The sequence below is a fragment of the Triturus cristatus genome, chromosome 5_2, assembly GCF_964204655.1.
Source record: "Triturus cristatus chromosome 5_2, aTriCri1.1, whole genome shotgun sequence".
Classification (NCBI taxonomy): domain Eukaryota; kingdom Metazoa; phylum Chordata; class Amphibia; order Caudata; family Salamandridae; genus Triturus; species Triturus cristatus.
Window position 1 is genome coordinate 925,218,864 of NC_140588.1, and position 26,603 is coordinate 925,245,466.

The 26,603-nt window shown below is 52.7% G+C and overlaps 1 protein-coding gene across 2 annotated transcripts in view; it reads right to left on the reverse strand.

Annotated features, from left to right (window-relative positions):
• Positions 1 to 26,603, reverse strand: part of THOC2 (THO complex subunit 2) — a 1,568,999-nt gene that overhangs the window by 486,708 nt on the left and 1,055,688 nt on the right. For both annotated transcript variants that reach the window (XM_085608126.1, XM_085608125.1), the window contains exons 27-28: positions 10,971 to 11,102; positions 10,678 to 10,862 (exon numbers count right to left, since the gene is read on the reverse strand). In XM_085608126.1, coding sequence (XP_085464252.1) covers positions 10,678 to 10,862; positions 10,971 to 11,102 — 317 coding nt within the window. The remainder of the gene's footprint in view (positions 1 to 10,677; positions 10,863 to 10,970; positions 11,103 to 26,603) is intronic.

Below are 26,603 nucleotides of genomic sequence, written 5' to 3' on the forward strand. Positions count from 1 at the left end.
CCCCCACCGGGGAGTGATCCGAAATTCCGCTGGCCATAATACAGGGCTCTGCAAAATCCCCCAGCCGGTCTTCCTGCATAAAGATGTGATCTAATCTGGAAAAGGAACCATGTGTGGCCGAGTAAAATGTATATTGCCGCTGCGAGGGGTCACACACCAAACACGGCCAGTCGGGTTCCACCAACCACGCAATCCACCCGTGGCAGTCCAGGTCGTCAGCGCGTCAGTGGGATAGTGCTACAAGGAGCCCTCAGGAACCCGGGGACTCCCTGACAAGAAGTCCACAGTTCGTTGTAGTGGGCGGAAGCAGCTCTCGGCGCAGCTCCACAACCCCGTCCGGACGTACCTCGCGGCAGAGCCACCGGCCGAGTCAAGCTATCACTCACAGTGCCCCAAAGTGCACCGTCTCAGGGGCCAGAGGCGAGGACACCATAGCTCGGTCACCAGTTCAAATCTCTTCCCAGGTGCTTTCAGATGCCTCTCTCCCCCTTCCGCAATCACCGCCAGTGTGACCCCTTGCTGCCGCCGCCCGAGGGACCTCGGTGCCGCCGCCGCTATACTCCGCTGTCCCCAAGCGCTCTAGCGGGCCTCGTCTCGCCGCCACCACCAGGAGCGCGACCCCGCTGGGCCACCAAGCTGTCGCACCAGGGACCGCAGGGGGGGCTACACCACCAATGTTCAACCACCACGCCCCCGCCTGCAGTGCTCTTACCGGGCAGCCCCTCAGGCCTTCAGGTCCGCTGCCGGTCTCACTGCGGCAGGCGCCATTTTCTCCGCAGCTCAGTCTCGCCTCAGGGTGTGTTTACGGGCTCCCGACTCTGCCCGCACCCCTCCCCCAGCCGCTGCATCGGCCCGTGAAGATTTCTTGCACTCCCCGGCGCTAGAAGCACCAGCCGCATATACGCTCAACAACCGCCCAGCGGGAGCCGTGGAATCAGTGATCCTCGTCACCGCGAGGCAGCGGGCGCCATTTTCTTATCTCCGGGTGCGGGCCTGAGGCCGAAGAAACTACACCACCGGGCACCGATTAGCCTAAAAAAACAGCACAGAGGGTCGCCCAGCACACCGCTGAACTCCAGTACGGAGGTAGGGAACCTTGGTAGAATCGGATGATGACGGATATGGGGGTAATGCTGCGATCGGCTAACGCAGCACGATCAGTGTGCGGACATCTTCCTCGGCTGCAGGCCACGTCCCTGGAACGATTGTTTTTTGAGGAATTTGTTTAGGTTCCTTAACTTCAAAACCGGTCTCCACTTCTTTAACTTCTTGCGAATCAAGAAGAAACAGGAGTAGAAACCTTCTCCTCTTTGGTTGAGGGGAACTCTTTCTATTGCTCCTTTTTGCAACATGTTGATAACTTCCATCTTTAAAAGATGTAGGTTTTTTTGAAAACGAGGCAGAGGAGGTGTTGGTGGAGGAATCGTTATTAATTCCAAAGAATGGCCGAATTGGATTAGATGTAGAACCCATTGGTCGGACGTTATTTCCTGCCACTGCTGAAAATAATTGGATATTTTGCCGCTCACCGAGGCTGGAATAGGCGAAGCGGAGGCCGACAGCTGGGAGAAGTCATTGACTGTGACCGGTGTTCTTGCCCTGGCGTCCTGATTTCCCTCTGAAGGATGCCTTTTTGTATGCTGCCGCAGGTGGTTGGCGGTGAGTAAACTGAGGCCTATATTGTTGAGCGGAGGAGGAATAGGTTGGGTAGCAAAACTGTTGGTAGCGTTCTCTGTTAGATTGGTGACCTTTTCCACAAAAAGGCATTTTCCTGTACTGTAAGTACCTAAAGACTTAGCTGTATCAGTGTCTTTTTTAATAGCTTGTAAAGCTTCATCAACGTGGCTGCCAAATAATTCCTCTCCGTTATACGGTCGATCTAGTATTTTTGTTTGCACCTCAGGCCTGAATGAAGTGGCTTTCAGCCAACCTTGACGCTTCAGTATGGCCGCCCCAGCTAGTTGCAAGAAACCAGTGGATGCCACATCCATAGCGCAGTATATTATCTCCGAGGCAGACTGCTCGCCTTCTAGGAGGATTTTCTTAGCTTCCTCGTCTTCTGGTGGAAGTCTATCCAAGAAAGGTACCAAATCTGTCCACATTTGCCTATTCTAACGGCCCAGTAAAGCCAGAGAATTTGAAGCTCGTACTGTTAAGGCTGACATAGTCGCAAAACACTTGTCGCGTCTTCTACCCTCTTTATCGAGTGGCGCAGTTAGAGGGGCTGAAGGATTCTTAGATCGTCGCTGTGCTGCTTGCGAGATCACAATCTGGTTTTGGATGACCTATTATGCAAGCGGGTGCGTTATCCGGGGCTTTGTATTTTTTGTCAAGCCTTGGCAACACAGGTGGAACAGTTGCTGGATTTTGTAGGATTCTCAGCCCCTCTTTCCAAATACAATAAATTATAGGCATAGACCTTACAGATTTCCTCTAAGGCTCTTTAAAATCATACAGGAAACAATCCTGTTGATGAATGTGCACTGGTAATTCAAAACGCCTGGCCGCTCTCACCAGAAGATTATGTAAGCCCCCAATATCTTCTGGAGGTGAATCAGTTTGGCGAGGAGAAGGAGATGCTGGAGGGGGAGTAATGTAAGAATCCCACTCATCTTGATAAATTTAACCCTCTTCTCTCTATATTGCCCCTTCAGAGGACGACAGCTGTTGCACAGAAGCAACTTGAGGAGAGGGTCGAACACTGGGAGATCCCCTGCTGTAGAAAAGGGGAGCGAACCTGTGCTTCCTGTAAAGGGGGGGCGGAGAAGGAGGAGAAGCCTGTTGGAGCGGAGGCTCTGGAGGAAACCTCCTTTTATAGTCTGTCAGCATAAATTGCAGCTCTGTACCCAGATTCGAAAGGAGGCCCATCACTTCCTGCTGTTGTCGTTGCTGATGTGAATAGTATTATTGATGGCCATAATAATCATCTTCATTAGAATATTCCTGGTTCTTGACTAAGTTCAGATGGGCTTAAAGCTACCCCAAAAAGACTATCCTCCTCAGAATCCTCTTCTTCCAAAAGATGGGATGCTAAAAGAGATTGCACCTGACTAGGTGAAGTTAAAGCTGGTGTCAATGGAATCTTCGCAATTCTATGTTTTTCTTTCCTCGTCGATGGTGCGGTCGATGAGGGCTGCTTCACAGCCAAATCTTGATTAGTTGACGGAATTGCCTTCGTTGACTATGAATCGGCGTGAGACCAGGATTTTCGCTGACAATGTGGTTACCGTTGTTGATACCACCGATGACACTTCTGCCATCGACGAGGGTTGTCCCGTTGACAGGGTTGTGGACGATGGAGGAGTTATGGGCCCGTCGACGAATGGACCGTCGTCGACAAATGGCCTTTCGACAACAATGATGATGATGATTTTGAAAAAAATCGACGGTAATGGTGCCTGACCTGTCGACGATGATGACAGACAGTGAAGAAACTGTGACGGTAGTGACTGTAGACACCGCTGATGTGACCAAAACCACATCAGGAGAGGATTTTCTCGTCGACAGAGGTGTAGACGAGCTGTCCATCAGCAGAGCTGCGGTAGGCTTCTTAAAAGTATGCTTCTTTGGAGGAGGAGAAGGTTCTGAAGCTGTTTTTTTTTAGCATTTTCCTGGTGAGAAGTTTTGCTAACAGACCCAGCCTGTTTCTGAAAGGATTCAAATTACTCTCCTCACTCATCAGAGACCACTGTGTCCCTGTTTTTAAGCCTCTGAAGCCACAAAGGAAGCCTTCCTTCCAGATCTTCCAAAGTCTTTGTGTAGAAAGTCCAACATACCTTGCAATCCTTAGGCTTGTGTTGAGGCTAAAGGCAGTCCTTGTGTGGATCATCAATGTTTAGTCTTTTCTTCTTGCAAGTACCACAGGTTCTGAAAATACCTTTTTTAGGTGTATCTGACATGACGGGCGTCAGTTTAAATCTCCTCAAAACAGATATACAGGATTGGTAGTATATCCGACTGGACAAACAGAAAAATGAGCAGAGCTCAGTGGAGACTCTCTTAGCACTACGTGCAGTAGAAAATCTGAACAACTGGTGCTTCACTCAGGAAGGTTCTATAGGGTGGTGTCTATTGATTGGTTGGTTCTAAGTTTTAGTCTCTTTTTTACAAAAAGACATGGATATGTTACAAAAGTTTTAAGGCCTAGGGCCTTATGATCTATGTCTAATAGGACATCACTTTTAATAATAATGGGGCTCCCATCTCGAGGACGGGGATTGATTCAAGCATGTGAATCTATGAAAGTTCCAATACTGGAGTAACATGGCCAGCTTTGGGAAATATGAACATCACACTCACATACTTCTGAAAGATAAGCTGGCACAGGCAGAGACCGATTAACAGCCAGATGAGCCTCATGATACCAGGGACACCCTTTCTGAGGTCCACTCCATTCTTGAACAGTCCATTTTGATTTTTACCAAGGGGCAGCATCAGACCTCAATTCTGTCTCGTTCATTTTATTCATCATGTCTATACCGACAGTCCACGTATTTTCTTGCAGGCCAGTCTTTAAATACTAGGGGCTCTTGACTTAAATTTTTAATAAAGACTAGTACGTTTTGATATATGTTTTTAATTTGGTATACGGTAATGGTTTTTAAGTAATCACACAAATTCATTCATTCATAGTGGATTGGCAGGTTTTCAGGGGCCAACCCTGAGGTGCCCCCAGTGTATTTACTTATGAAACCAACACTGGCATCAGTGTGGACTCAGCTGTAGGTAACAAACATCCTGGGATTCGGTGAAGCCATCATGGAGTTGTGGAACTCGTATTGACAAGCTTCCGGACCATGTCCTGAGTAGGGCTCACTATGCACTAGAGGGTCATATCTGCTCATTCAGTTATGCCCTCACAAGAGGTATAGTGCACCCTGCATTAGGGTTTTAAGGCCTTCAGTAGGGATGACTAACCCATACCCCTTGCAGTGCTGGCAGGCAGGGCACACAGGCATGTGCGCCAGATTGACTTCACTTTCATCTGACCCAAAACACGCAGGCTGCACTGGCAGTGTGCAGGTGTTTGGTGAGGGGTCTCTTGGGTAACAGAATACATGCTGCAGCCCTTACAGACCCTCTCTGGTCATAATGCTCTTGGTACCATTGATACCTTTTACAAGGGAGCTGCATGTGGGCCAGAGGTGTGCCAATTGTGGAAACAAAGGTATGGTTTTGGGGAAAAAACACAGGCACTGGGAACCTGGTTAGCAGGAGGCCCATGCACATTCAGTCAAAGTACATCAGTATCAGGCAAAAAGTGGGGGTTAACTATGCAAAAGGGGGCTCTTTGCTACACAACTGCCCCCCCTCCCCCCCCCCGAAAGAGGATGAGGCTAACCTTCCCCAAGAGAGTCTTCATTGTCTAAGTGTCAGAACTTAGAAAGTCCATCTGCATTGGCATGGGAAGCCCCAGGTCTGTGTTCCCCTGTAAAGTCCATGCCCTGTAGGGGGATGGACAGCCAGAAAAGTTTTGGGTTCTCACCTTTCATCTCTATATGCCATCTGAGAGGATTGTGGTCGGTTTGAACAAGGAAGTGAGCACCAAACAGGTATGTTCTCAACTTCTTCAGGGACCAGACCAAAACAAAGGGAACCAAAGACACTGGGAACTTGGTTAGCAGGAACCCCGTGCACATTCAGTCAAAGATTAATCAGTGTCAGGAAAAAAGTGAGTGGGGGGAACCATTCAAAAAGGGGCACTTTCCTTCAACTGGCACAGGAAAGAAAAGAGCTTACGTTGGCAAGCGCCTATGTATGCACCGCAGATGTCACTTCTGCTGCAAATGACGTCTCACGGTGCCAAACAACGCCACACGGTGCTGAACGATTCCACCTACCACAATGCAGGGTCCTGATCCAGGCTGACGCCTGGGGATAATTCTAAGAAAAGGAATTTGCGGCAAGACGTCTCTATGAGATAACCAGATGCATACAGCACATACAAATGTCTGGATTTTGAAATTATGACATTTAAAAGTAGGAGTTACTTACCTTCAGTAACGATGTATGTGGTAGAGACGATTCTAGCCGCAGATTCCTTCACGCAGAATTATCCCCAGGCGCGAGACTGGATCCGTAAACTTTTTTGCCACAGCATCCCTGCGTGCCGAGCGACATCACGTGACTCCGCCCAGGCATCGTCTGCGTATGTGACGTCAGCGAGGTCACATAAGACCAGCCCCCGCGCACCTACGTCAGTTTTCTTCGGAGAACTTTTCCGCACCACAACGACAAACCACCAGATAACAAACTGTGGAAGCATGGGAACAGTGTGCGAAGAGCAGAAAAAATTGAAAGAAACGGTGACTAACAACACCACCAGAGGAGTGCCAACACCGCAGAACCCAAGGGCAGGGAAGGAAGAAAGAACAAGCAGAAACCTGCGCAGTCACCCTGCCAGCACAGAAAGCCTCCCATCCCCCTACCCCGGAGGCAAAGAACATGCATAAAAGTCATGGCACACGCAGTAAACCCACCACCCCCCATCTTGAGCAAGGAATGGGACCAGTCCCCAAACAGACAGGGACAACAAACTTCCAAGCCACCCCAACCTAGATGGCAATCACCCACAAGGGACAATCAAGACATGGCCCGAGGCCCCTCATCAGGGGATAGCAATGGAAGGAAGGGAGGACAGGATAGAAAGCAATGCCCCTCAAAGCTGGAGTAGCCAGAGCAGCAGAGCATAGGAACCCCATCCTCCAAAGAACCAGGGAGGAATGAACCGCCCCCAGACGGAGCCACCGGTCAACAACAAGGAAGGCACTCAAAGGAGAGACAGCCCCCCACCGGGAGGCGAGTACCGAAGACCAACCCAAAGGTCCTCGCAGAATAGGGGAGGAGGCGCAGGCCGTTAAGGAATCTGCAGCTAGAATCGTCTCTACCAGATACATTGTTACCAAAGGTAAGTAACTCGTACATCTGATAGAGATTACTAGCCACAGATTACTTCACGTAGAACAGATACCCTAGCAATACCCCCTGGGAAGGAGAGTCTGCGAAAGGACCGCACCAGCCAATGCAGAACAAAGGGCCCCACAGGGGACCAGACCTGTGGACCAGGTAGAACCCTGCCCCTGCCATGCCAAGGGACCCCCCACACGCAATACCCTACAGACCCCAAGTGGACGTAGGAGGGAAGAAGGCCGAAGAGGCTCGTACACTCACAGCAGAGTAACCAAGGGCAAGGACGGAGAGGCCGAAGCACCCACTCCTCCACAAGGCAACATAGCTTCTGCCCACGCCAGGACAGGGAGGCGGAAGACTAAGAAGAAGCAGCCTAGAGGACCCAAGGAAAATAGGGAAAGAAGGCGAACTCACTCCAGATGGAGAGTAGCCGCTAGCCAGAACAGCTCCGGCAGTCAAAGCCACCAGAAGCAAGAAGAACAGCCCGAGGACCCAGGAAGGCCAAGTAGGCGACGCCTGGCAAGGGAGAACACAGGATCATCCCAGACCTCGGAACAGGAGCAGGGAGGGGAGGAGATGCCCGGGCACACCACCATGAGTGGCGCGTACACAACCTCAGGAAGCAAAAGCAACCTACCTAAACGCCATGGAGAACAGGAACCGAAGGCAACCAGAACCTACTAGCAGAGCGCAAGCTATATGACAGCTACCATTACCCTACACGGGGTACGTGAAGTCCCAAGACATGGGAACCCTCTTTGGAAGAACTTCCGCAGCAGAGGAAAAAACAAAGAGCCAAGGGGGAAAAAAACACCCCGCTGAAGGCTTGACAAGCAGCCCAAGCAAAGCAGAAGGCCCAATCTCAGGGCCAAGCCTGCGCAATAACTCCTACCACAGACAACCAATAGAAGGGACGTCCAGCAGCCAACACTGCCAAAGTCCCAAGGAAGGACGTAACGGCTAGAAAACACACCCCACAGAACAACCGGCCTAAGAAGGCCTAGAAGCAACCCAACTCAGAAGTCACTGAGGAGGGGACGGAGGAGGAGGAGGACGAGCACCGCCAAGAGTCTCTGGATGGCAGAGTCGGCGGGGGCATGGAACAATAGACTGCCATCAAATGGGAGATCAATAAGCCTCTCCCGAATATTTTCGGTGAAGACGCCGTCCTGAAGCCAAGCATGGCGACAGAGCAACTGAGGAAGCCATGGCCCGGGCCAGCACCTCTAAGACGTCCAGTGTGGAGCGGAGAATAAACGCCGCAAGCTCCCGGCCATCCAAAGCATGATGCCGCAAGTCTACCTCACCAGACCCATGGGATGCTGCAGATCCCAGAGACTCAGCAGAGTCCCACAAGCAGGAGGAGGCCCTAGCCAGCACACACAAGGTGTTAAGGGCCTGCAGGGCCGCGCTGGTCAAGGAGAACATGTTGCGTCCCCATGAGTCTAGCCAGCAGGCCTCTAGGGACGGCGGAGCCAACAATGGCGGCAGGGAGGGAAAAACAGTCTGCAATAGGAGACTAGCAGCTGTGGGGTGAAGGGAAAGACACACGGGTCACGCGGTGCCGGTGCAGAAGATGCTGAGCCACCGGGTCCCCTGAGGCAGGACGCCTCCAAGCCCCCGTCAAGGAAGAAAGGAGCGAACCTTCAAAGGGAAGTAAGATTTCCATCCCACCAGAGCCCTGGTGGAGGACCTCAATAGATGGTCCGCCGGAAAGTGAGCCACCGGGTCACCCATGCGGATGATGCCCACAGCTGTGGACACCGTGTGAGCAAAGGCCGCACATGCCTCCTTAGGGCCCCGCGGTGGAGAAAGCAGCTCCTCCGTAGGCAATGGCTGCAAACTAAAGCTGCCGTCCCCGAGGCCAAGCGGGACGGGCAAGGGCCAAACCTGGAAAACCGAAGGAGTCGAAGAATGAGGGACCGGCCGCTCTTCTGACTGACAAAACCCCTGTGCCCCAGGAAGGGCGGGGAGCCGCCCTTCGATGCCAGTGAAAAGGACACCACACGGCGACCAGTCTCCGGGGAGGACGACACCAAGATACAGCCTGCCTCCGGAGAGGAAGGAACATCCGAAGACGAATCCGTGGTACGACCCCGGCGGATCCGTAGAGTCCGCTGCTTGAGGCAGGACGCCGGCACCATCCGGCATCACCGGGCAAGGGACCTCCAAGTCACCCCGCACTGGAGACAGGAGCGGAGACCGGAGTAGAGCTGGAGCCGCACCAACCCCAGGGCGGCGCTGGGATGACGCCGGCCCGAGCCCCGCTGAGGCAGTCACCTGCATGGGGGAACCGGACGGGCCTGGGGAGTGGCACGAAGCCCTCCGCCGGCCGCGGCCCAGAAGGAGGCGAAGATCGCTCGGCAACCCATGTGGCGGCGCCAGGGACGATACAACCTCCGACTCGCCCTCCGACGAGGCAGCCGCCTGTGAGGAGGGACGAGAGGTGCCCGGAGAAGGGCGAGGGGTGCTCCCTCGGCCTCGACCATGAGCGGGACGAGGAGGGCCCGCCGACCCCTGCGGCACAGCACGGTCCAGCTGCTGCCGGCGCCGTAGCGGCGTCAACTCAGCCTTAGACAGGACCACCTTGCCATAGGACTGAGAGGGGCTCGGGGATGCGACCCGAGCCCCGGCGACCTCCCCCGACACCACAGGGACCCCCGCGGGAGTGTGCGGTGAGGCAGAGACGCCGTGGCCCGAAGGAGGTGCCCCAGAGGAGCTGCACCGCGGAGGGCCCTGCGCAGGGCGAGGGATCCGCCGACGCCCCAAAAGGGGAAGTAGGAGGAGAGGCCAGCGAGGCATGCAAAGCCGCCGGGTATGTCTCCATTTGGACTCTCGATGCCCCAACACCGGGAAAGGTGGATAGGATGACACGCGGGGCAGAATCACCCGCGGAGAGTCCATGCCCCCGGTAGGCCGGAACCAGCCCCCGGGGACGAACTGCGACACTTACCCACCGGGGAGCGACGCTCACGTGACATCAGAGAAGGGTGAGGACGACGACCATGGCCGGATCTGAAGCCGTCTGCCGAAGCAGACAGAGGGGAGGACGTCGACCTGGAGAGACGCGCCGAGAGAAGTTTCATCCGGCGCTCCCGCCACGACTTCGGGTTAAACTGCTGGCACGCCGTACAATCTGTGGTGTCGTGATCCTCCCCCAAACACCACATACAAATGAGGTGAGGGCCCGTCACCGACATAAGGCGCTCACAAAACGTGCAAGTTTTAAAGCTCAAAGGCATTCGCACACTGTTCCATCAAAAGAAATGGAATAAGAGGGGGCCCTAAACAGGCCCGTAGCAAGGAACGGATGCGCGTTGCACGCGGGAAAGGTAAAAACTGACGTAGGCGCGCCGGGGCGGGTCTTGTGACCTCGCTGACGTCACGTACGCGAACGACGCCTGGGTAGAGTTGCGTGATGTCCCCCCGCCCCCGGCACACAGGGATGCTGTGGCAAAAAAGTTTCCGGATCCAGTCTCACGCCTGGGGATAATTCTACGTGAAGGAATCTGCGGCTACTAGTCTCTATCAGATACTATTTTACCAAGAAAGTTAGTTAGCAACCTTATGGGAACCCACCAGTACCTTTCAGTTAGCTCTATTCATCTACCTACCCAGCATATGAAGTTGCCATAGGCAAAACATGCATCTCTTCGGCTTTGAGATGCACTACTGTGATTAATACTGTGGTTCATCTATTGCTTCAGTAACTATCAACCTTCCTTACAGTTTCTTGCAATCATATTTTGCTTTAAAATATAGTGTTACCCCATGGCCAATGCATAAAGATCAGGTCTCTTCTCTTTCTCTTCCTGACGGATCTTGTCCACTCTTCGTTCCAAGGCTTGTCCTAAGTTGAGAACCTTCGGGTACCAAGGAAGGATTTTGGTCAGCACAATCAGGATGTTTCTAATATGAGTATATTCACCCGTTTCAAGGCAATGTACGGATGCCTAAAACAAAAACAATATGCTTTTACAAAGTTTTTCCTCAACTGTGCAGAATGTTATTCATGGATATAATTAAGCAAAAAAAAACAAGGCAGTACAACTGCCTTTTACCTTAGTTAGCTTATAATGCCATTTGTGAACAACATGTCGGAAGTTCTCGTAGTCTAACTGATCAGCCTTATTGCCACCATCAAATCCGGTTGCTCTTAATATGGTGATAAATCCTGGATAATTTCCACATTCCTGCAGAAAATAAATATTTTTATTGATAAACATTCCTAAACTAACATCCGAGAGTAGTAGAAAATAACAAATTACTCACATTCAGTAATGTCTCTTCTGATAGAGAATATCAAAACACAGATTCCTCACTTTGTAAATTTTCCCAGAATCCAGACATTTATAAAAGAAATTCTGTCACACGCTAGGTGGCGTTGCATGACTCCACAACAGTTCTGTCCCACCCTGCATAGGACATCGGACCCTATATGTGCACCACCTTCTGAACACTGATGTCAGTGTCTTTCTGAACTCCATCTGCCCCGATGGATGCAGAGCCACTGAAAACAAAATATAACATAGTGCAGACTTTCAAGTTGAAATCTTTTTAATGGGCTATATAGTCCATTCCAGAGAATGGGGAGGAGGGTGGGCAGGTGAGGAATCTGCAGTTAGATAAAAGTTTATATCCAAAAGGGCGTTACTGAAGGTACTTAATGTGTTCTTCTGGTAAGGCACTATTAACTGCAGGTTATTTACCTTGTGAATAGACACCAAAGCAGAACCTTCCCAGGTGGTGGGTTTATATGGAATTGCTCAGACCAGCCAATCCAGCAAGAGTGAAGCCACCAGACCTGGCCATCAGGGCAGTAATGCTTTATGCCCATGCCACATCCTGACAGATGCCCAAAACTGGCACACCACATGTCAGCGCAGTGGTAGCATCATTCACTTGGGTCGAGTGCACTTGCAAACCTTCTTGGGGGCTGATTTTTGGCTAGCCAATAGAAAATCTTAGTGCAGAAGATGGCCATCTCCAGATGGATTGTACCTTGCATAGTCTTTATTTTCCAGGTCCCACTGACACTGACAAAAGTTTTGTCATTTTGCCGGTACTCTCTAGCTTTAACCACATCGACGGGAAACGTTCCCTTACGGGTGAGGCAAAGAAGCTGTTCTTCCTCCTTGGAGGGATGAGGGGGTGCACAGAAAGCAAGTAAGGCGATTGGTTGCCCTATGTGGAAGGGAGTGACTACCTTGGGCAGGAATTACACTTTTGTCTGGAGGTTCAATTTATTCAGGAAGAAGTACGTATATGGTGGGACTACGGACAGCACCTGAAATTCACTCACTCAACCAAATATTTTAGCGATGAGGCATGCAGTTTTGATGCTAAGTAGACCGAGAGGACAACTGTGCATTGGTTTGAATGGAGTGCACATCAGATAAGTAAATACCAAGCGATGGTCCCACTGCAGCATCACAAACAGTGTTGGTGGGAAATATGGATCAACCCCTTCAAAAAGGCATCACAATAGGTGACTTGAACAGCGATGGCTGATCTGGTAAACATAATAAGACCTAAAGAAAACCTTAATCGGTCTGCACTTCACTGGCCATAATGGGCTATGGACAGACAAAACAGGAGAACATCTGAAAATACACTTATCAACCCGTTTTGGACCAGTACCCTTCATTTGTCAAACCTTTAGCTCAACCCTGGGATGCTGGGGCTTTGAGCAGCAAGGCTTACGCAAAGGAACGAACAAGTGTAAGGCATTTAAACACCAACAAATGAGGAATAGATACACCAGACACTAAAGAAATTTAACACCAATTTATAAAAATAGTCTATTTTTAGACAACAAAAAATCCACCGGAGGGTTCTGGAGATATAGATTTGACAAAGATACAGTAAATATGCAATTTCTACTCAACTGCAAACAAGCACTTGCAAATTCAAAGAATCTTTTTGAGCAATATCTTTAGCTAGTTGTATTGCAGTCGGTTAGTTGCTTTTGGTGACTAACTCTGATATGGAGCCAAGACAGGGGGACAAGCAAAGCCCGCAGGACCACTTACCTTGGCAGGGAAAGCAGTCTTCAGTTAGTTCCAGGCACTTTTATCCCTCTGCTGGAGGTTCCTATGGACGCAGTCAAGATGCAAGGGATACAGGATGGTGAAGATGCTCAAGAATGTCGTTGATATAATGCAACCTATGGGAGTCTTTCTGCGGCTACTCAGTCCACAAAAGGGATGAGGTGGGTTTGGGCGTGCTCTGGCAGAAGTCCAGTCCCCACAGGACTACCAGTCACCCAGTATGGGGTTGACAGCCAAAACCGTCCCTGGGTGATGACATCTTCTGCACTCCGACACCTGTCCTGGGTCCAGTGGACTGGGGTGTAACTTTGAGAGTCAGATCCTGGTCTCTGATGCAGCATGGTGGCGGTTGACGCCCATATGAAGATTCTGGGCTACCAACTTGCCCCAGCAGGCTTCTTCAGCAGTTGTGGCCCTGTGCGGAGAACAGGTCGGCAGCCAACTGACCCTTGGAGTCTTGTTAAGATGGCTCCAGAGACTTCTCCATGAGCAGGACACAGCAGGCATAGTCCCTTCTCCTTTGCTAGACACCAGGATCAGCAAGTGCAGTCGCACGTCGGTGCAGCCTCTCCTCGCCCGATCCTTGGTGCAGCAGGGCCCTCAGGTTAGGATGCAGTTGGTAGACAATTGGCTACCTGGTTACCTCACTCCTTATGGCCACTTTCTGTGATGAGGCTTAATGTAATGAGTTGTTAGAGACCTCTGAGTACCAACTTTGGTCGCACTATTCAGGCGTTGGCACAGCGTGTAACCCTGTACACACAAATGGGGAGACCCGGTCTTTCCACAGTAAAAACAATAGTTTTGTGTTTTTACTGCCAGAATATGTAAAATACATGTTCCGCCAGTGAAATATACTGCATCTCGTCTGATCTGGATTGTTCATCACTTCGGTACAACTCCCTCACACTGGCCCTGGATAAGTCATATACTCCTGGGAAAGCTCAACCATATTTGCGAGACTCACTTTCAGCTCTAGCAAGAAAGAAAATTCTGTACCTGTGTCTCACGGCCCTCAAGATTTCGGATTTTAACCCAAAATGGACACGTACTGACAGCATCGTCTCCTGCCGGTTATGCAATTACCACAGTGAATCATGGCTACATCTTTTATGCTGCTGCCTAAAGCTGGCCTGCGATCATCGTAGTTTGCTGCGCCCAGCCCTAAGGGATTTTGGCCTCCGAACTTGCAGAAAGGCCTCGGACTGGTGCTTTTCAGAAACTACAACTTGCTTACTTGCCAGAGTTGGCAAGTTTATCCATCAAATTAGAATTGCACTTGTTTCCCATCAAAAGGCCGCAGAACTCAGGGTTCCTGTCATTTTATAATGACATCTGGTGCCCTAACCCTGTCAGTCGTCACCTAACCCAGGGGTTTTTCGCAAGGTCACTGGAATCAGAAATTAAACTTGGGGCCTGTCAGGGGGCACGCTAAGAACTTTTCTTAATGACAATTAATATCACAGAGGGAATGACCCTGTTGTTTTTTTTATATAACCATTGATCCCTATAGGTGTAAAAATGCGAAAGGGTGGTAACCCAATATTTTAACTTTTTTTAACTGAAGTTTTAAATGGACACAAAGTAGTAAATAGAGCCCATGTAGCCACAGTGCTATTTTAAAACTGAATACCGGGTTGTTCCTGGGGGAAGGGTGGTTGGGAGGGGGTCGCTGTTCATGTGTTTTATACTATAAAGATTTTAAGTAATCGCACAGTTATTAAAAGAAATCATGTGTGTACTGCACCCTGCCTTAGGATTCGGTACGCCTGCCATAGCGGTGACGAACAAGTTACTTACCTTCGGTAACGATATATCTGTAAGAAACATTAGTTAGTTAGATTCCTCACCGTAGAATATCCTCAGGCGTCAGGCTGGATCCGGAAAGATTTAGTGTCAGCAATACCCTTGTGCGTCGCTAGGCGTCGTCTGCGGCTCCGCGTCAGTCGTCGGCGTCGTGCGCCTGAATGACGTCGGAGTACTTAGACGCCGCCCTCGCGCGCGGACGTCAGTTCTTGTACATAGCTTTCCGCGCAAGGAACGCAGAGCCATGCAAGAGACCGACACTGCTGCCAAAAAATTCTAGGGCCCTGAAAGGGATTAACCTCAACCCTAGATATCGGTTCGCAAAACGGGGAGGATGGGTGGGTCGGTGAGGAATCTAACTAACTAATGTTTCTTACAGATATATCGTTACCGAAGGTAATTAACTTGTTCATCTGAAAGAAACACGTTAGTTAGATTCCTCACCTTAGAATAGATACCCCAGCAATACCAACCCTGGTGGTGGGTCTGCGAATCAAGATCACACCAGAAAGTCCTGGAGAACAGAACGGCCAAAGAAGCAGTCTCTCCGGACTTGGCTGTCCAGGCAATAATGTTTAGCAAACGTGTGCAGCGAAGCCCACGTTGCTGCCTGGCAGATGCCCTGCAATGGGACTCCCTGGCCCAGGGCAGTTGTCGCCACTGTGGCCAGAGTGGAATGGGCCCTCAGCCCTACAGGAGGTTCCTTTTTAGCCAAGGAGTAACAAGCTTTGATACACAAAACGACCCACCGAGAGATGGTTCGCTTGTGCACCGCCCGCCCCTTCTTAGCGCCCACGTAGCCAACGAAGAGTTGGTCGTCCACCCGGAACTGCTTGGTGCAGTCCAAATAAAAGGACAGCGCCCATTTTGGGTCCAGACGGTGGAGCCTCTCTTCCTCTTTCGAAGGATGCGGAAAGAAGGTGGACAAGGACAAGTCCTGAGAACAACTTTGTCCGGATGGACAGAAAGGAAAGGAGGCTTAGAAGAGAGAGCCTGGAGCTCACTCACCTGTCAAGCCGAGGTGATGGCTACCAGGAAAGCAGTCTTAAGCATCAACAGACGAAGGGGACAATTATGAAGGGGCTCAAAGGGAGCGCACATCCGATATGTCAATACAAGATTCAAATCCCACGGAGGTATTATGAAAGGGACAGGAGGAAACATGTGAGTAATGCCCTTAAAGAAGCGAGAAACAACAGGGGATTTGAAAAGATAAGGATGATCAGGGAGCCGTAGGAAAGCAGATATAGCAGAAAGATAACCTTTAAGAGTGCCCAGAGCAGAGCCCTGCTGGGCCATGGAAAGAAGGAAGAGGAGAACCTCAGAAAGAGGGGCGGAAAGGAGATCCACAGCCTTTGCTGTGCACCATGCCACACATTTGTTCCACCTGCAGGCGTATACTGATTTTGTGGAGGGATGCCTGGCTGCCAGAGTAACATCACAGACTTCAGGAGGCAAGTCAAATGGCATCAACTGTCGCTGCTCAATCTCCACGCATGGAGGTGGAGACTGGACAGGTTCGGGTGGAGGACCCCCTGCTGCTGCGACAGAGGTCCTCCTGAAGAAGCAGTTGTACCGGGGGATCAATCGACAGACTGAGTAGTTCGGGATACCAGTATCTTCGTGCCCAATCTGGAGCCACCAAGATGACGGGTGCCCGGTCGCGCCTGATCTTCTTCAGCACTCTGGGCAGAAGTGATATAGGCGGAAAGGCGTACAACAGAACGCAACTCCACTCGCGACGAAAAGCATCTCCAACGCGCACAACTGCTGACATTGCGCGTTCTCTTCGGTGGTGAGTAGATCTAACCAAGGCTCTCCCCACTGCCGAAAGAGTCCCCCTGTACCGCATCGGCGGAATCTACGTCCGCGACCGCGTGGAGGTTGGTCCTGTGGCTAGGTGGACGTAAGGGGGCGCCCTTCCTTGGCCACGAAAGGGGCAAAAAGCGGAAGCTTGCAGGCGCGGGCCGAGAGGCCCAAGGACTTGGCCGTAGCCCTGGAGTCCTTAAAGCGCTCCAGCGCACTATCCGCTTTGTTGCCAAAAAGGAGACTGCCATCGAAGGGAATGTCCATGAGGGTGCTCTGGACATCCCCAGAAAAACTCGTGGACTGCAGGCAGGCGTGGCGATGAAGCGCCACCGTGGTAGACATTGCCCTACCTAGCGAGTCCGTAGTGTCCAGTCCACATCGGATTGCATGCCGCGCTGCATCCCGCCCCTCGGCAAGAGCCTGGGCGAGCCGTGTCCGGGCCTTCTACGGACACTGGGGCAGCACGTCCTCCACCGTATCCCACAGGGAGTGGGAGTAACGGTCCAAGAGACAAGCGGTGTTAATAGACCGCAATCCCAAACTAAGGGAGCAGAACAGCTTCTTACCAAACTGTTCTAGTCTCTTGGATTCCCGATCCGGGGGAGCGGACGGGAAGGAGGTCTGGGAAATAGAGGCCAGGATAACCAGGCTCTCACGCGTGGGGTGCATGGACAGAAAACTGGGGTCGCCTGGAGCAGGGCGGTGGCGCTGGGCCACGTTCCGGTCCACAGGAGGTACTGTGGAGGGCTTGGACCAGGAGCCCTTCAGAACGTCCACTAGTGCCTCATTATACAGCAGCAGAGGCTCCCAGGAGCTTGCTTACGGTTGGAGCACTTTTGTGAGGAGGTTAGTCCTTACAGCCACAGCAAGTAGCTCTAGCCCAAGGACTTCGGCCGCCTTGCCCAGCACCACAGAAAATGCAGCACCCTCCTCCGAAGCCACTGTCGGAGGAGCGATGAAGCCAGTGTCAGGGGAGGTGTCAAGACCACTGGCATCCCCCAGTTCGTCTGCCCAGTCCTGTGATAACTGGCCCTGCTGGGCCAGAGGGTCCTCAGACCCCTCCCAGTCGTCACCGTCATCTGATTCCTGGTAGACAGGTGGAATGATCGGAGCCGGGCGGAAGATGAAATTGCCACCCATCGGCGTCGGACCGGGACTGAACCGGGGAACGGCGTCGTCTGAAGGCGGCACCGGGGGTGGCACCGGAGTCGGCACCGGCGAAGGGGTCGTGAGGTCGACCGGCGCCGACTGGGATCCAGTCCGGGATCCCACGGGGAACTGCGGCGTCGGGACCTGAGTCGGCAACGGTGCCGGAGACGCCGGCACACTAGGCCTCCCAGTCGAGCCCGCGGGGCCCGAAGGTGCGCCGGCAGGCGTCGACGGCGGAGCCAGGCCTCTCATGGCCGAGAGGAAGGCACTGATCTCCGCCGGAGTCGCGTCAGTCTCAGGGACCGGCAGGTATGGGGACGGACGTGACTCCTGCGGCTCCGACGGAGCCGCGTGGGTGGTACCACTCGAACTCTCCGCCGAGTCGCGCGACCGGCGAGGGGAGCCCGTAGAGTGATGTCGCCTCTTCAACTTCTTACTATGCTTCGACTGACCCGAAGACTTGGAACCGGACGAGTGGTGATGGCTGCGGCTCCGCGACCGGTCCCTCGACCTCCTCCTCGACCGGTACCGCGAACGGCGCCGGAGCAGACTGCTGGATCTCGAGGAGCTTGCGGGACCGCTCCCGCCTAGCCTTCGAAGTCAAGGCCCGGCAGTCGAGGCACGACTCGGCATTGTGGTCGGCCCCAAGGAAGTAAAGGCACCGGCAGTGGTGGTCCGTAACCGACATCAGTCGGTGACAGGAGTCACAAGGTTTAAACCCAGGCATCCTACCAGCACCAGAGTAGAGTCGACGAGAATAGACCAACGAGTCCAAAACGTTCAGTCAAAAAATGACTAAAAGGGTATGCTCTTCCCGGATCGGCGCTGTCTGGCGCGGAAAAAAAGAACTGACGTCAGAGCGCTAGGTCTAAGTACTCCAGAGCTTTCAAAACTGTGTGTCGCGACACAGTACTGTGTCGCCTGGAAATGGTGGGTGTGTCGCGGGATGACGACGGTACTGCAATCTTATGCCAGACATACGTGGAGAAAGGAGACCGTTAGGTGAGCGCGTGCACGCGCTGCGCACAGCACATGCGCAGTTCGGTCCGCAGAGTAATTCCAGGCAGGAGTGTGAAACGGCGGGCCCGGAGAACAATCCGGTGGCCGCGGCGCGCCGCAAGGCCTTGCCTTGACATTCTTGACAAGTTCGGAGTTAGGGCATAGCGTGCGCGCCTTTCTACCTGATGTGCTGTTTTAATTACAAGTCTGCAGTACAGAGCCGGCTGCATTGAGAGTTCTACCCTGAACCCATAGTAAGGGGCAGCTCTCTGCTGTTTACAGCCTTTCGCTGTGATCCTGGTCTCTCTCTGTCTCAACGTAGAATGTGAGGTATTTACCGCACCCAGTAAGTACGGCACCCCGAGATTTCAGCATTGATGGGGTGAGGTAAATGCCTCCACCTGTTCTGCCCTTCTCGTAATCAGGCCTTTAGGGTTGTACCCCTTGGGGAGCAGGGTGGGCCGTTCGCTTTTCTAGCCAGACCCGGTCACCACACAGACGGCGCCACTCTTGACACCAGTCTTACACCTCTCATCCAGCCTGTGTGCACTGAACGACAAAAGAACGATGGATTTAACCCAGATCTCTTGACTGGGGGAGAATGTTTGCATTGTCAGCATTCCGTCCATCATTTGTTTGTTGTAACGCTTTTCGCCCTAAGTGGGATGGGTATTCCCAGACGTGGGACCCGTGCTCACTACGCCACTGGATTCAAGCTATCCTGGCTGATGACGGCTGATAGCCAGAAACCGGTCCTAGGTTGCTTGATTCCGGTCCAGGGAAGACATGGCTTGGCAGTTCGGGCTGGACTGTTCCCATGAGGCACAGGGTCAAGACTGATTTGCATATGGCCATGTCTAAACTGGGGTGGTGTAGTGGGCAAAAGAACGATGGATTTAACCCAGATCTCTTGACTGGGGGAGAATGTTTACATTGTCAGCATTCCGTCCATCATTTGTTTGTTGTAACGCTGAACGACAGCTGGCAGTCGCCACGACGTGCTGCCCAGGTGCACGTGACAAATTCACCACTCTCTTTCGAACCGGTGTGACGTGGCTGCATCAGTATGACGCGGCTGCACACCGCCATTCGTTGGCTCCAGCAGCAAAGCCCCTATTACTGGCAGACAAGGGCAGCGATAGGTGACAGCTTTGGCGCACTGCTGTGATGTAATCCCGTGACAACATAATGCAGTGACCATGGGTGAAGTGGTGGATGGTTGCACTGTAACATCACCTCTTGTGTCAGTTGGGCAGCTCCTTCTTGCTCTGCTGCCCTCTCACTGCACTCCAGGCGCCAATGACGGGCTGTGCTGCTCCCAGGGCACAGCCCTGATCTTCTGACACCCAGACGGCCAGCTGAGGGGGCTCCACTCAGGTTTTAAAGCCCCGTGGCTTTGGCAGACGGCCGATGAGTGATTCACCCTCCAGCAGCCACCGGTAGGGGGATGTTCCACCAGAGGCCTCTGGCTCTGGCAGTGTCTGGGCCCACGAAGATGCTCCCAGAAGTAGCCACCCACCTAGCCATGGCACCGAGTTACCCCCGCCACACTCCTCACCAAGCAGCTCCCCTGCTGAACACCCACAAGCCCAGAGTGACCTCGATGGGAATCCGGCCCCGGAGTGGGGGCCCTGCCCGCCAAGAGCGAGCTTCCATCCAGCGCCATCTCATCGCAAGAGAAGAGCATCTTCAAAAGACGGAGCATTTAAGGCAGTCCTTTGCTTCTTTCTCCAAAACGAGCAGGTTATTTAAAGGGGAGTGGACTGAGCCAGAAGGAGACCCAGAAAGGGGGCAGTGAGAAGAAAGAGGACAGCGGTGCAGATGAAAACTCAGGAGCCATCTCTTGTAAGGCACGGGTCACTTGGGCTCAGGTAAGAGGTGACCCTCATGCAGGACTAGCCCTAATCTCCATTTTATCTCAATGTCTTGCGCTAACGGTGAATGGCTGGAGTGATAGCCTTCTGATTTAAAACAATGAGTATCATAAGTCAGCACCGGCTACCTCCGGAGAGGAGGTACTGGGGCTAAGCATATGACCAACATATAACAGTAACCAAAGGACGCCCCACTAGGGCATGCACCCACATTGCACATGCGCATCATTCTGTAATAGCATGAAGAAATACAAGACAGGGTTCAGGCATGCACTTAGTATCTGCACCTTTCCCCCCCCCGAGATACCAAAAGAATTTAAAGTGGACATACTGAGAGAAACCTAGGTGAGGAGAAGGAAAGCTATGGCTGAGGGCTCCTTCAGGACAGCCTTATCAGATGCTTGCAAGATTTATTGTAGATAATTACCTGGGCCTATTCAAGCATAATAGGGCAGTGGGATATGATAGAAACCTCAAGAAAAGCCCAACATGAGGGGTCATTTAGACTAGTAGTGCCTTGCAGGAATTTAGCATACAAATGGCCCCATTAGATGCTTTTGTGGGGTTGCTGATATTAGGTTCTAAAACTTCGAGGTACTCAAGTCTGTCCATCTGTATCTGAGCAAGGTCCCCTCCTCCATAGGTTATAAACAGTCATACCTAGTGTTGTCAGATGCTGCGGTAATCTTAAGCGAGATGAGTGACACCTACCAGAGAAGGTTCTTTTATGCTCACGGGGAGACTTCTCAGATGAGGGAGTGTGATGGGTTTCAGAGCTTAGCATAATCATTACCACTCTGGCCCATAACCTGTTCCTTACTTGAGGCCGTCCTTTCCAGAGTTCTGGTCTGCAGATACACCTGGCAGGATGCTGCTAGGTACTGGTAGAATTTGCCATCTCTATGCATTGTTCTCATTTTCGTTTTCACAGGTAAATGTTTCTATGCACCCATGGAACATGGGATCCTAGGCTCAGGAGTCTCTTCCCCTGCTGTGCTTCTGTGTACCACTTCCACTTGAACCTTTTATGACCAGGCAAACCAGAGCACTCAATTGCGTAATAATAAAAAACGTAAGTAAGGACTTGTGTTAAGAGAATTTTCTTTATTGTAGAGATGCGTAGATCAAATGATCTTTAGTACATTCACGTTACACAAAATTCATGTTCTTCAGTTCTTAATATTGGATAACAGCCGACATGTTTCATCACGCAGCGACTTTTTCAAGGCTGTATGAACATTTGTAAACAGAATATGTATAAGGAACAAAGCAACCTAACGAGAGAAGCAGAGCGAAGGAGACAGGCCCCTAGCGAGTTGCCCATATTTCACCTGAAAAGTGAGTAATACAGTACTGGATCCAAAGTAAAGCGTTCTCCAGTAATATTACTACGTTGAGACAGTGAGAAACCAGGATCGCAGCGAAAGACTGTAAACGGCAGAGAGCTGTCCCTCACCATGGGTCCAAGGTAGAACTAATGCATGTTCTTTGCATGTAGGCTCCGACGGGGTAGGATTCCTTTGGCAGGGCCCTCATTCCTCTGCGCAAAACTCGTGTAGAATGAAAGGACATGTCACTGTGAGTCTGTGAGATTCCCGGGTGCTCTCGGCATGTGAGACAAATGCATCCTTTTTCAATTTCACCAGGTCTGCTGTACACAATGCGCGAGTGCAGAGACAGGACCATTTTCTTATTCATGTTTATAATGATATACGTTTATGTGCATGGAGATGTGAATATTCACGATTGCTGGCTTCACCTGTGTCCCATGATTGTTAAAAACAGTTTTTCACTATTGTTAAATGTGCCATACCTCTGCCTATAATTTCAAAGGTTGCCTCTCAGTTACTGTAGTTTGATTACTGAGGACATTTAACAAGTGCTTAAAACTATGGATGTTCCAAGTTAGTACCTTTGGTGGTTTGGTTGCCCAGCAGGATCTGAATATTCACTCATGCCAACTTCTCAATCAATCACAGCATTTATATAGCGCGCTACTCACCCGGAGGGTCTCAAGGCGCTTGGGGAGGGCTGGTCCGCTACTGCTCGAACAGCCAGGTCTTGAGCTGCTTCCTGAAGGCGAGGTGGTCTTGGGTCAGGCGGAGGTGGGTCGGGAGGGAGTTCCACGTCTTGGCGGCGAGGTAGGAGAAGGATCTTCCTCCTGTGGTGGCTCTTCGGATGCGGGGGACGGCGGCGAGGGCGTGGTTGGTTGATCGAAGCTGGCGTGTGGGAGTGTAGAAGTTGAGGCGGCTGTTGAGGTATCTTGGGCCTTGGTTGTGTAGGGCTTTGTGTGCGTGGGTGAGGAGTCGGAACGTGATTCTCTTGTTGACCGGGAGCCAGTGCAGGTCTCTCAGGTGTCCGGAGATGTGGCTGTGTCGGGGGATGTCCAGGATGAGTCTTGCTGAGGCGTTCTGGATTCGCTGGAGTCTCTTCTGGAGTCTGGCAGTGGTTCCGGCGTAGAGGGAGTTGCCGTAGTCCAGTCGGCTGGTGACGAGGGCCTGGGTGACCGTCTTCCTGGTCTCGGTGGGGATCCACCGGAAGATCTTACGTAGCATGCGCAGGATGTTGAAGCATGACGAGGAGACGGCGTTGACTTGTCTGGTCATGGAGAGGGAGGAGTCCAGGATGAAGCCCAGGTTGCGTGCGTGGTCTGTTGGTTTGGGTGCGCTGCCCAGGGCGGGGGGCCACCAGGAGTCGTCCCAAGCGGAGGGCGAAGATTCCAGGATGAGGACTTCCGTCTTGTCTGAGTTCAGTTTCAGGCGGCTGTTCTTCATCCTCTCGGCTACGTCTTTCATCCCCTCGTGTAGGCTGGCTCTGGCGGTGGCGGGGTCGTTGGTGAGGGAGAGGATCAGCTGGGTGTCGTCGGCGTAAGATGATGTTGAGGTTGTGTTGGCGTGCGATGGACGCAAGGGGGCTCATGTAGACATTGAAGAGGGTGGGGCTGAGCGAGGAGCCTTGAGGAACGCCGCAGATGACTTCGGTGGCTTCTGATCTGAAGGGGGGGGGGGGGGGGGGGGAGGCGGACTCTCCGAGTCCTTCCGGCGAGGAAGAAGATGATCCATTCTAGTGCCTTCTCTTGGATTCCGACGTTGCTGAGGCGCTGCTCTAGGGTGCAGTGGCAGACAGTGTCGAAAGCCGCGGAAAGGTCCAGGAGGATGAGGGCCGCTGTTTCCCCGTTGTCGAGCAGGGCTCGGATGTCATCAGTGGCAGCGATGAGGGCGGTCTCGGTGCTGTGACTGCGAGTGGTCGAGGGATCCATTCGTCTCGAGGAAGGCGGCCAGCTGCTTGTTGACGGTCTTCTCGATGACTTTGGCCGGAAACGGGAGGAGCGAGATGGGGCGGTAGTTTGAGTTCGGTGGGGTCTGCTGATGGTTTCTTCAGTAGAGCGCTGAGTTCGGCATGCTTCCAGCTCTCTGGGAAGGTCGCTGTGTCGAAGGAGGTGTTGATGATGTCCCGCAGGTGGGGTGCGATGACGGAGTCGGCCTTGTTGAAGACGTGGTGAGGGCAGGGGTCGGTTGGAGATCCAGGGTGGATGGAGTTCATCGTGCGTAGGGTTTCCTCTGTGTTGATCGGGGTCCAGGCGCGGAGGGTGGTGGTGGGGGGTGCAGGTGCTGTCGTGGCGTGCGTCGGCTCTGTGCTGAAGCTGTTGTGTATGTCCGCGATCTTGTTGTGGAAGTAGGAGGCGAGGGAGTTGCAGAGGTCTTGTGATGGGGTGATGTCGTTGTTTCCGGCGCTGGGGTTGGAGAGCTCTTTGACGATGTTGAAGAGTTCCTTGCTATTGTGGGCGTTGTTGTCCAGTCGTTCCTTGAATGCGGTTTTCTTGGTGGTGTGGATCAGTTGGTGGTGTTTGAGTGGCGAGCTTGAGGGAGGTGTTGTGTGGTGTTGGGTCTCTGCGCCAGGCTCTCTCGAGGGCAGGCAGTTCCTCTTGGAGTTCTTGAGTTAGTCAATGAACCATGGTGCTTTCTTACTGCCGGGTCTGCTGGGCGGGGTCCTTAGTGGGGCGAGGTAGTCTGCGCAGTTGCTGATCCACTTCGTGAGGTTGTTGGCGGCCTGGCTGGGGTTCGCTGAGCTGGCGGGGGGGTCCTGGCTCAAGGAAGCGGCGAGCTGGTCGGCTGTGATCGAATATGCTACTTACCAGTATGCATCTGTTCTTGGCATGTAGGGCTGCTGACATTCATATCTGTGCATAGATCGCCGCCTAGTGTTGGGTCCGGATGATTGCACATTGTTGTCCTGGAAGAGTCTTCGAAGTATCACGAGATAGGTGGCTCCTGTTGCTGGTGGTGGTGTATCGTGTTCTTTCTGTAGCTGAAGTGGACGCAGCTGTGGTCCGTCCAGTGGAGTCCGGTGGCGTAGCTGAAGGAGATGTCCTTGCTGGAGGAGAAGACGGGGTCGAGTGTGTGTCCGGCGTAGTGGGTGGGGGTGGTCACCAGCTGCTTGAGACCGAGGGTGGCGAGGTTGTCCAGCAGGGTGGTGGTGTTGCGGTCTTTGTTGTTCTCCAGGTGGAAGTTGAGGTCCCCGAGGAGGATGTAGTCAGCGGAGGGGGGAGCGTGTGGGCTGATGAAGTCGGCGATGTCTTCGCTGAATTGTGTGCGTGGTCCCAGGGGTCTGTAGATGAGGGTGCCTCTGAGGGTGGTCTTGGGGTCGGTGTGGATCTGGAAGTGCAGGTGTCGTCGGAGTTGCTCGTGATGCGGATGGTGTTCCTGTGGATGAAGGCGATGCCTCCTCCGGTCTGGTTGCCGCGGTCCCTCCGGATGATCTTGTAACCGTCTGGGATGGCGATGTCGGGCGCTGAGGAGGCGGTCATCCAGGTTTCCGTGAGGAAGGCGACGTCTGGTGATGTTGTGTCGAGGAGGTTCCAGAGCTCCACGGCGTGTCTGTGGACGGAGCGGGTGTTGAGCAGGATGCACTTCAGGTGGTTGCTGCTGGTTCTCGGCTTGGTGGGTGCGGGTGCGGTGCAGGTCCGGATGCAGGAGAACTTGCAGGAGTGGCAACTGAAGGGTCCGTGGGTGCGCCTCGGGGTGGCTCGGTAGCATCCAGGGATCCCGCCGGTGTTGAGTGCAATGAGTTCGGTGGCGTCGTGGGTAAGTCGGGTCGTCTTGCGTCGGAGGGGGCCAGGGGTCCTGGCACTGGGCTCGGTCCAGGCGCGGACGGGCGCAGACGGGCTTACCTTTGGCGCGCCTTCGGCGCACAATCGGCGCGCCCGCTGCGCGTACGCACGGTCGCCATTTATGGCGAAGTGGGAGGGAGGGAGGAGCAGCTGGGAGCGGGGAGGGCACAGAAGAAAAAGGGGGCGTGGCCGCACGCAGGCGGCGGGAAGCGGGGAGCGGGGCGGGGGGCACAGGGGCAGAGAGGGAAATGGCACAGAACAACAATATGGGAGACAATATGGGAAACAGGCAATCTAAACAAACAATATGGGGGACTGTACAGTATGATGCAAAAAAACGAAAGAGAGGAGACAGAGTCAATCACAAGCACGTTACTACGGCAAGGGGCGGGGTCGTCGGGGCGGGCTCAGCGAGGCTGAGGTCAGCAGCGGGGAGGAACGCACACGCTACAGCTGGTGGCCGCACACGCTACAGCTGGTGGCCGTGCGGCGCAGGGGTGTCCTGAGGGCAACTTCTCCCCTCTGTAAACTCAAAAAAGTTTTGCCTGCCTCCGAGGTTGGGGCGTGGTGATTTCAGTTGTTGTAAAAGTCGCTGGGGACGAAGATTGGTATTATTTGACCTTGGCTACCATGCCCCCTGTGGTTAGTACATTTGTCCCTCCAAGAAATATTTCAGGCCAAATGGACAACATGTTTTGGAAATGTATGTGTGTTATAATATTACAAATCAATTAAAAAAAAAAAAATCAATTAAAGGTTTTCGTGAGATATGTTGTGTCATTTTGATATTTACAATTTCTATGACATATGTATTTGTCCTTATCTCTTGTATGCCGTTAATTTTACCTCAAAGTGCTGAATGGAAAAACATATGACTCGTCCTATTTTCTGTTGGCT